The sequence below is a fragment of the Pipra filicauda genome, unplaced genomic scaffold, assembly GCF_003945595.2.
Source record: "Pipra filicauda isolate LSUMZ 115617 unplaced genomic scaffold, ASM394559v2 scaffold200_size1382263_pilon, whole genome shotgun sequence".
Classification (NCBI taxonomy): Eukaryota; Metazoa; Chordata; class Aves; order Passeriformes; family Pipridae; genus Pipra; species Pipra filicauda.
Window position 1 is genome coordinate 341828 of NW_024104311.1, and position 11257 is coordinate 353084.

Below are 11257 nucleotides of genomic sequence, written 5' to 3' on the forward strand. Positions count from 1 at the left end.
GTTCTGTTTAAACTGTGTTACTGAAGATCAGTGCTTTCCTTCGAGTATATTTGCACATACATATATTCGTTTGAAGCAAATCCTTTGAAGACTGCTTTGGGGCTGTCTGACAAAAATGTGGCTCTTCATTTCAGTAAGAGCTGGAACTTGCCTAGAGTTGATGCATATTATTTAAATAAATGTGTTCTAATATCACTGTATGGGACTGATTCTTACCTTGACACATACAGAACTTGTTTAAAGTGACACATCCCAACTGAGTTTGCATGACATTTTTTTCAGATAGAAGTTAGACATCTTCTCCATAAATCTCCACAAAATCCGAAAAGTAGGATTATAGATTTTGAATTACTGATGCTGAAAAGCAAGCAAAGTGTGCTATGTCTAGAAAGTATTTGCATGTCTGACATGGAAAATAGAATATATCAGTTTATAAAATCAAAAATTACAAAAACCTGGAATCAGTTTGGAGCAGATCCTAAATCTAAAATCAATATGACATCATACTAAAATCCACTTTCTCTTTATGTCTCATCTTGCTTTTTTTTTGTCTTTAAGAATTTCTCCCAGTCTTAATATTTCCCAGTCCAGTTCTGAACTCACCTATAAGTCTGTACTATCCCTGGAGTAAGGATGAACGAAGTTGGGGGCCCATATTTTTCCAGTGCTTCTGGCTAATGAATTCAGGTCTAGAACCTGGCTAATTTAAATACATATTTACAAAATTTTACATGCTGGCAAACTCATTTGGAGAATGTAACTCTTTGAACATGACGATAACAGGTGAATGTTAATTTGTGGCCCTGTTACTTAAAAAAAAAAAAAATTAATGAATTACTTGTAGATGCATTCTTCACAATGTAAGTATTGATTGTTAATAATAAACAGCCACACTGCAATCTAGAACAGAATAATAGTTCTTAGGAAGATAGATTATCCTGTGTGTTTGGTTTTGTGGCATTAGTATGTATTGACAAAGGTTAGATGTGTTGCACAATCACATAGCTATTAAATTTCACAACTGTGGTGTAGCTCTAAACATTTTAATTTAATTTTAGCAAGCTCTTGGCTGTGATATTTCATTGCAGTCATGGCTCCTAAGAAGAAGAATGTGAAAAAGAACAAAGCAGATGTCAATGAAACTACTATCATCGTGGAAGATGGCCCCCTCAGTAAACTAAATGGCTTGAATGGACTCTTGGAAGGAGGAAATGGTTTCAGCTGCATCTCATCTGAAGTTTCAGACCCATCATATTGCCCAAATCTCTTGGAAGGTCTAAGTAGAATGAGACAAGAAAATTTTCTGTGTGACTTGACTATCAGTACCAAAACCAAATCCTTTAGTGTTCATAAGGTGGTGATGGCTTCAAGCAGTGAATACTTCCACAACATCTTAAAGAAAGATCCATCCACTCAAAGAGTGGACCTCAATGATGTGTCCCCATTGGGTCTAGCTACTGTTATCACCTATGCTTACTCTGGAAAACTTACTCTCTCACTTTATACAATAGGTAGTATTATTTCCACAGCAATTTATCTACAGATTCACACCCTTGTAAAGATGTGCTGTGATTTTCTAGTCCAAGAAATCAGTGTTGAGAACTGCATGTACATTGCTAATATTGCAGAAACGTACGGACTAAAAACAACCAAGGAAGCAGCGCACAAATTTATTAGAGACAACTTCATTGAATTTTCAGAAACTGATCAGTTCCTAAAACTTACTTTTGATCAGATTAATGAACTTCTTGCAGATGATGACTTGCAGTTGCCTTCTGAAATTGTTGCATTCCAGATTGCAATAAAATGGCTGGAATTTGACCAAAAAAGAGTAAAGTTTGCTGCCAATCTCTTAAGTAACATCCGTTTTGGTACCATCTCAGCCCAAGACCTTGTCAATTATGTACAAACTGTGCCAAGAATGATGCAAGATGCAGACTGCCATAAGCTCCTAGTGGATGCCATGAACTATCACTTGCTTCCCTATCACCAGAATACACTTCAGTCCAGAAGAACAAGGATCCGTGGAGGTTTCAGAGTCTTAGTTACTGTTGGGGGACGCCCTGCTCTAACAGAGAAGTCTCTCAGCAGAGACATCTTATACAGAGATCCTGAAAACGGATGGAAGAAGCTAAGTGAAATGCCTGCTAAAAGTTTTAATCAGTGCGTCACAGTGATGGATGGATTTCTTTATGTGGCTGGTGGGGAAGACCAGAATGATGCCAGGAACCAAGCCAAGCATGCAGTCAGCAATTTCTGCAGGTAACTGGTTATTTATTTAAAAGAGATGGAGGTATCTATTCCACAGAAGGTAGGCAGATAGACTACGCTGGTTTGTGTCATGTATCATGAACCACTCGGATAAAGAGAAAGGGGACAGTGTGGGGGAGGTATAGATGCTATTCTAAATTAAAGTCTGAATGAACAGAAATATGCAGCTGGAGTTATGGCAAAAAACTTCACCATGATTGCACATGCACAATCAGAAGTGAGGAAAACCTGAGAAAACTTACTCCAAGTAGAGGAAGTAAATAGGAACAGAAATAGGAAGTCCTGGGATGTTCTAAGGTACCATTAAAATGCACCAAATCAGACAAGATGAGAGTTTTCAAATTTTTAAAGCCTTAGATGTCTCACAGAAAGTTCTGAAAAACACCTTTTAGGTGTTAACTTCTAGTCTTAACTTTCTATGCACCATCTACTGTATTTTCAACAGCTTTTACACTGTATTTCATACCCCTTAGCTTTTTATTAGTATCAAGAGTTTAGAAACAGCACCATTGCTTGAGGGCTGTATTTCTCTTCTACAATGTACTCCAAATAACACCTCACTTCTGAAATATTGCAGTCCCGATCTACAGCCATCGTAGGACTGCACTGGTGGTAGCAAGGTCAGAAGAGTGCATAGGCTAAAATGCAATAGTCAGATGGGTGGTACTAGTTTTTAAATAGTTCAACCTGAAAGCTGACAGCACGCAGCAGCTCGAAGGAAAGGCTGGAGGTAAAAAAACTCAGCTTTTTGTCTACTAACAGACTATGGATATACAATGGCAATACACAGCCACAGTCCTACCAATGGTTCCTTTTCTGCTCCCAGAAGGAACAGGCAACATCTCCTGAGGACATCAACCAACATACAAAGTTAATGAATGAGGAACCTTCTCTAGATCAATTTTATTGTGTAATCTACTTAGTCAGAAAAATATATCACATAAAAGAGATTATGCTGTTGCTCTCTTGACCTGCTGCCTTTAAGCTATGCCTCACATTCTCAAAGGAGCTGTGCCCAGTGCACACCTAGGTTGTGAGGAGGAGGTGGGGGAATCCTCATTATCCATGGCTGAATGGATTCTGCTCCTTGTTGTGCCATTAACCTTGAGCATGTCAAGTCACATCAGTATGTCTGTGGACTTGCAGATGACAATGCTGAACAACAGCTAAAAATCAGTGCTTACTTTCCCTTAGTCTTTTTCTCATGTGATTTTCTGATCCCCTTAGCATGCAACAGGAGAAGTGTGTGGGTCTACTAATGTACCTTACTCAACATCTTCAAGAGTCATAATTTGACATTTCCTATTTCAAAATTGCTTAAATATCAAGGACGAGGAACGTTATTTTAGATAGGAATGGTATTAGAAAGCAAAGATGCTCTTTTCACATAAACTTTACTCCATATGAGTGGCAGGGAAAGCATACTCACCCTTTAGAAAGTACTAAGAAGATGCAAGTATAAATCACCAACTAACATTTTTTAATACTCTTTGAGTAAATTTAGACATCTTTGCTGTAGGTGTAAATTGCAAAAAAAAAATTTAAATTTCTATTGTATCTTGAAAGTATCTCTTCCCAGTATTCTAATGAGATTATTTTACAAAATCAAGTTACATAAGAATTAGATTTGCTTCATTGAAACAATAGGTTTTAATGACACAAACAGATTTTTCTCCAATCAAAACCTGAATTTATTTGGAAATTTAACCAAGAATACCAGTTTCATTACACTGACTTTTCCTAGGCTAAATAACTAACTAAAATTTTAGCAATTTTGCTCTTGCAGCAGTGACATGGAAATCCTGTACAGTTTAGCAGAGCACTATGTGAGACTGTTACCCTCTTTTTAATGCTTTCAGATATGATCCTCGTTTCAACAGCTGGATTCACTTGGCAAACATGAATCAGCGGCGCACCCATTTTAGCCTGAATGTGTTCAATGGCCTCCTTTTTGCTGTGGGCGGTCGCAATTCTGAGGGATGCCTCTCCTCTGTCGAATGCTACGTGCCCGCAACTAACCAGTGGCAGATGAAGGCACCGCTGGAGGTGCCCAGGTGCTGCCATGCCAGTGCCGTGGTGGATGGTCAGATCCTGGTCACAGGAGGCTACATCAATAACGCTTACTCTCGCTCAGTGTGCATGTACGACCCCAGCAAAGACAGCTGGCAGGACAAGGCCAGCCTCAGCACCCCAAGAGGCTGGCACTGTGCAGTGTCCCTTCTGGAGAGGGTCTATGTCATGGGTGGGTCTCAGCTGGGGGGGCGAGCCGAGAGGGTTGATGTTCTCCCTGTGGAGTGTTACAGTCCTTACACAGGGCAATGGAATTACGTGGCACCACTTCAAACCGGAGTTAGTACGGCTGGTGCCTCCACCCTTAATGGGAAAATTTACTTAGTGGGTGGCTGGAATGAAATAGAGAAAAAGTACAAGAAATGCATTCAGTGCTATAACCCAGATCTCAATGAATGGACAGAGGAAGATGAGCTGCCTGAGGCCACTGTGGGTGTATCCTGTTGTACAATATCCATGCCCAACACGAAGACAAGAGAGTCCAGGGCCAGCTCAGTCTCTTCTGTCCCAGTTAGTATTTAAAGACAGGTCTAACCAGCAATAAGTTAAAAATGTTTACCAGCACAGCAGTATAATTAACCCTTTAAGTAGAATTTTTGTGCTTACATGGAAAAAAAAATAATTGGCTTTGCAAACATTTTACAGTGCAAACTGGCTGGTTTTCATGAACTTTAGTACAGGTGGTGTGAAACAGCACATTAAGGATAAGATCAGTTTTCTTAGCCTGAAGAGAGAGTTAACCCATAGCTGCAGGATTTCATTCTCTTCTTGACTTTGCCATTGACTTACTATGCTATCTGTGGCATATCATTTCATTTTTTTATGCCTTGGTTTGCTTACCTGTAAAATTGAGATACACTTGCTGTAGAAGATTGTTATGAGGCTTTTTAATACTAAGCTTTAAACGCTTTCAGAACCCAAAAGGAAAGTCAAATATGGCTAGTAATAAATCTCAACATAGATCAGAAATGGGCAATTCATCATAAAATTGCCATAAAATTCATCAGTTTTTTATTTTCTAAGCTTTTTTTTTTTTGACAAACAGAAGGGAAAAAAGGGAAACCAAAAATATAGCATATAGCATGTGCATACTTTCCTTTTGGGGCAGCGGTATTCACAAAAAAATTCTCAAAGCATTTTCTCCTTCAGAATTTAGGAAGAGAACTTCATCTTCTGCCATGAAACCCTTTAATTCTTATGTCAAATGCTGTGACATGGCTTTCAAGACCTGAATCCACAAAATACCTTAACTGCTGTAAGCACTTTGGGCCAGCCCCAAGAGCTACCTTGGGTGCCGGATGGCTCTCCCAACCTCTGTTTATACCAAGGAGCAGACCACCACCCCATCTTCCTCCTCATGCCAGGGAGACACCCCTGTCATTCCAGGTGGGAGGCACAAAGGCCAGTCCGTATGACGGCTCCTGTTCCTGCTCTTCCCATCTGTGTAGAAATGTATGTCTGGGTTATCTTCTCATCTGAGAAGGTCCTCACCAATGCAAGGAGCTGGGAGCTGCTGCAAGGGCAAAACATGGAATTTGAGTTCATACCAGGAGACATCGGTGGCTCATGGCATCAGAATATGGAGAAGATGCACAGAGCAAACTCTCTTAGTATTATTCTGGCAAATAACTGGAGGATACAATAAAGACTTCAGGATCTGCCTTTAAGAATAGGATGTGTGTGGAAAACTGAATCATGGGAAAACTTTCCTTAATAGGAACAAAGAGATACCTTAACACCTTTCTTACCAGGTGTGGGCACAACACCCAAAGTAACTTTCTCCTGGACATACCATTATGTATGTCCTTCTGAAGCCTTCATTACAGCCCTTTTTATGGAGATTTTATTCACGTTATTCCAAAGGCTAGACTAAAGCTCTGTGTGTTGAAGTCTGTGAATTTTTCCCAGATTCTTGGATTACCTTCCAAGAACTTTTCTTCCTGACTTCAGCGTGAACTGGGAGAGTTAAGCAGGAAATCTAATCCTATTCCCATAGCCAAAAGTCTATCATGTCCCCTGAGGATTTGATACCAAAAGACTGCTGTCAGCACAAAATTTCTATGTCCTTTTGTTTGGGGAAGAAATAGGGAATACAAGGAATTAAAATGATTTAATATAACCAAAAGGGCAGCAAGTCACTCACCTTTTTCTAAGGTATCCAGAGATGGTATTTAGAAATTTAAAAAACAACTATTCTGGCCTCAGACGCACGTTGGATGAAATTGTCATGAAATTGTCATATGCAAGTGGCTCTTTTTTTTTTTAGGAACTCAGTCTCAAAGTGCTATGAATAGTCAGATGTTGCTCCATGCTTTCCTATTTGTGAGCAAACACTTCCTGTATGTTGACAACCATTGTCAACATTTTGAGTAGAAAGTTATTTGTGAATGATGGGCTAAGTGCAATGAAACTAATTTCTACTACTTAAAGGGTTAAAAACTTTGGGGGCCAAATCCTTTTCATCTTACTCACAAAAATGGTTCCATTGATTTCAGTGGGACTACTGAATAAGATGTACAGGATTTTGAACTCTTGGCCAAATTCTGGCAGAACAGTAGATAAAGATGCTTGCTAAAACTGTCATACCCAGAAGGAAGACTGTCCTCTGCCTCCACTGCCCTTCACCACAACAAATCCACGAAGGCATGTCCTAGGAGCCAAATACCAATGGCCACGTGTTCCTTCTGTAGCATAAGTTAGGTATGTACTTTAGGACAAAAATCTTACACAGATTAAGAAATGTTATTGTTATCAGTATAACACTTCAGGGTGGCTTTATATTATTTTCTCTAAACATCTGTTTAGGCTTCAACTGCACATTGAGCCAGAATTTGGCCCTTAATATGTGACACTATTAGCTGGACTTAATATTATGTTGATCATGCCATGTACTGAGCTATTTGTGATATTTTTATGTATGATCTTGTATTGTTAGAACTGTGAAAATTATTTGTATGGTGTGTTTTATGGGACAGTGTTCTTTCATTGTCCAGTGCTGCATTTTCAATCTTCTGATGTTTAATAGCAACATGTCAGTTGAACTCGAAATATTGTATATCCCAAAAAGAAGTTTTAAAATACAGTTTCGGAAGTACTGTATACATTAATATTAAGTAGAGCAGAGGACTTCTAACTGTATGAGATGTAGACTGTTAAAGCACTACAAGGGTCTTCTTTAATGATATACTCGTAGTAGTAGGAAAAAAAATATAAGCCGTTATCCTCAGAATTCCTTATAAAATGCCCATGCATTTTATAGTCAGCATCTGTGCTTCAAATTCAAATCTGAAAAATAAGCTTTCTTCAGTCTGTGAGTGAAGCAGTTTGCTAAGGTTTGTTTTCTTGTTTATTCATGATTGTTTAGGCGCATGGGAGAGTGTGTTACAAGGTTGTGAGGGAGGAACTTACTGCTGTAAAGTTGTGCTGAAAGGAAGATGTTGCGCTTAGTTCTTAATTGAGATGAGATCATGATTGTTTAATCTCTTCTTAAAGTTAACCTTCAAGATCATATGTGGATCAGTCAAGAGTCCAGTAAACTTAAATGCCGACTTCTAGCTGGTCAAAGAGGGAAGCAGATAAAATTAACATCAACAAAAACAAATGAGGTGTTCAAAAGTGCTTTGTGTTGAGATTTTTTAAATGGCAGTTTTTGCAGGAAAAAGTATGTGATAAATGAAATGATTGAGTAAGACCATGCTTTATATTATCCTGAAACCTAGATTAGTTTATCTCTTGATTGTAACTCTTCCCAAACCATAGTGGTTTTAGAGGGAGTTTTTCCTTAGTAGCAGCTGGGTTTGGTAATTCTAGTTGCAAACCCAACAGTCACACAAATAGTTTTATGAGCATGCGTACCTTCTTGAATTCAGTGGGGCTTCTGCTATATACAGTTATTCTCATGGATTTATATTTGGAAAATTAAAATACAAGAACTAAATCCATGAGTAGACAAACATCAATGTTAGTGACAGCCAACATGAATGTATTAGACTGATCCTCAACATGACCATTCACTTACCATGCTGGCTCATGACATTTTTTTGAGACTCAATTACCCCATAAGGATATTATTTCCTGGGGAATTGTTGCTCAATGAAATCCTATGTATGCTCCAAGGATTTTTTTGCAACACACAGGATGGGAGATGCTTGAGGCTCCAGTCAGTAGAAACGGGAAGATCGAGCCACTTATAACAATCAGTAGACTGAGATTTTGTTAGCAATTCTCAAGAATGTTTGAGAAAAATGTGCTGGAAATAAGCACCTACTTCAACACATAGCTTTCTATAAGCAGCTTTGCTTATGTTGCATGACTGAGATGGGCTCCATAACTGAGATTTTTCTAATGAAAAGCAAGGCTCAATTTTCAATTGCCTGTAACTTCAGTTCTCATTTGAACTCAATTTTCAATCCATTTTAACCCATTTACCCAAGCTGGGAGATCTTGTTCCAAGTCTGGATTCACTCAGAGAATGCGATTAAAGCCCATAGTTAGTCCTCGTATAGTTCCTTGGACTTTTTGCAATTAATCTTCTCATCTTTTTGCATAAGTACTCAAAAACATTGTAATGCACAGATTTATACTTTGATTCCTCCTTGCAAGAGGAAGATCTGTTGTCTCTATTAGTTTCTCTTTTCTTATCCATAACTGAGTGACTAACAGGGCACCAAAGGAGATGCACAGATGTCAACAGCACATAAAAGCTCTGATTTTAAAAATCTCATTGCTGGTGGCCACAATAAAGAAAAGGACACATTCTGAAATGCCTGCTGAAAAGAAAAGGGTGAAAAATTAGTTACTGGTGCTCATTTGCAAGTGTGACACTGCTCAGAACTCTGTTCCCAGGAATTTCCTAAAGAATAAAGGAAAATAGATGCAATTCTGTATAGCTGGTATGAGAGATTTGGTTAATGCCAGATGAGTCTTGCCATGCAAAAGACATACTTGTCTCAATGAAAGTTTTCAATAACAATATAGGCAATCGATAAACTTATAAGGAATATATAGTCAGTTTCTGTTGGTAGAATGGGAACACACACACTTATATAAACTGGATGTTATGCTAGTTGCAGCCTTGGCAGTTTTTTTGTCAACAAGAAAAAATATTAACTTATTTGTATAAAGCATTTTCCTAGTTTGTTAAGTGCTAGACATATTGCTTATACAGAAGGGTTTTCTAACTGTACACTTTAAAGATGGACTGTGATAACACAAGGGAACATATTTCAACAGAAAAAAAATCTGTAAGTGTAATGTGAGAATGTTACTACTTAAAAATTAAAATTTGTAGTGCAGCAGTTGTTAAGAGGAAAACAGCATGTTGGTATTTTTCATTGTGTGCTTTAAATAAAGCTGGCGACGCATGGTGCAAACAAATTATTCATATTGTAAAATCAGTTGGAAACCGCGAGACTGTATTTCTAACGAACGCCTGGTTGCAGTTGAAATATGCTTTGTTTTCTGAGCCCCGGGCTGATCCTTGCTTTCATATCAGCCAACTGGAATGTTTGTTACACCCGGACTGTCAAACCACCTTCACAATAAGCTGTATAGTGTGACACTGGAGCCATTTTTATCTTTTCTATTTCATTACAAGGACAACAACTTGCTTTTTAACAATAAATTTCACAGTCTTTTGTTGTAATCAAAATGCCTAACAAGAAGTGATGATAAATCAGATGTCTGATTAGTAACTGAACATGTTTTCATTTGGATTGTATGAGTAACAGTATAAAAAATAAAAACATCTAAATTTCAAGGAAAAAAATAGTCCAGATTCTGAAGAGCAAATAAGTTGAGCCACAGATGAGAGGATCTGAGATGCCAAAAATCATTCCACATGTTTTAACACCAAGGGCTTGGTTCAAAGTGTGATTCTGTAGATTTGGCAGATGTCACAACCTGCCTGCAGGTTGTGCAGAGATCATGACTGTTACCCAGCCTGCAGCTGTGCAGAGATCATGACTGTGCGTTCCTAGGATTCTGTAATACACAAGGACGCAGAGGCTTTGTCCTCTAAAATATTCTGCTTTATTACAGATTACCACAAAAATCACTGCTAGCAAATATACTGGTAGTTAATAAAGTTAATATGATGATTAGTAAAGTCAATATGAATGAATATATGTCAAGCTACTAAAAATTATTATCAATAATACAGTATCAATTAATAGTGTGGTGTCAAACAATACTAGCTTCAAGCAGTGTAGTACAACCAATGATAACAACAACCAAGTAGGTATATACTATTACAATTACCATAACTTATCACCAGTGAAGAAAATTTATCAACAATAATAGCATATATACTTCATATATATTACATTTACATGAAGAAAATTAGACAGACTTAAGAAGAAGCCAAACCATCTCAAAAGAGAGGAACAAACTGATTCTGGAGGGGACATCCAACCAACCCCAAAAGAGGGGAGCACAGATGCAAGCAGCAAGAGAAAAGACAGAGTCTCCCTTCCAGACAGATCCCTGACACAGAGTCTGGAATCAGCCAGCATCCCCAGTGAGAGTCCAAGTGCTTGTGGACACTTCATGTGGGATTCAGCTGGAAAGTTCTCAGAAAGAGACTCCATTTTGGATAAAAATTAAGTCCTTTTTATAACAAAGAGACTTAAGCATGTGTAGGAGATCCTACTTTGAGTGGTTAATAGATGATAATTTCTGATTTTCATCTCTAACAGCCAATAGATGATTCTGTTTTCTGCTTTTCCAGAGCAATTTTATATTTCTATGTTGCTTTCCATTTTCTCAGATGTTAAGTTGTCCTTGCAGTCTCTTGGTCTTTTGTTTAGTGGTGCTACCTTGGGATGTCTCTGGTTTCTAAGTCCCCAGCTGCACTTTTCAAGGATGCTTGTGATTCCTAGGCCTAGTCTTCAGCCTCACAGTCCCATGCTGGCTGACC

At 38.3% G+C, this 11257-nt stretch overlaps 1 protein-coding gene across 2 annotated transcripts in view; it reads left to right on the forward strand.

The window, feature by feature from the left end:
• Nucleotides 1–10080, forward strand: part of KLHL31 (kelch like family member 31) — a 17241-nt gene extending 7161 nt beyond the window's left edge. Inside the window, exons 2-3 of one of the 2 annotated variants that reach the window (XM_027724935.2) lie at nt 1059–2262; nt 4131–10080. In XM_027724935.2, the coding sequence (XP_027580736.1) occupies nt 1091–2262; nt 4131–4863 (1905 nt within the window). In that variant the 5' untranslated portion in view covers nt 1059–1090 and the 3' untranslated portion in view covers nt 4864–10080. The remainder of the gene's footprint in view (nt 1–1058; nt 2263–4130) is intronic. The other variant, XM_039380780.1, reaches the window with a different exon arrangement.
• Nucleotides 10081–11257: the final 1177 nt, after the last annotated feature.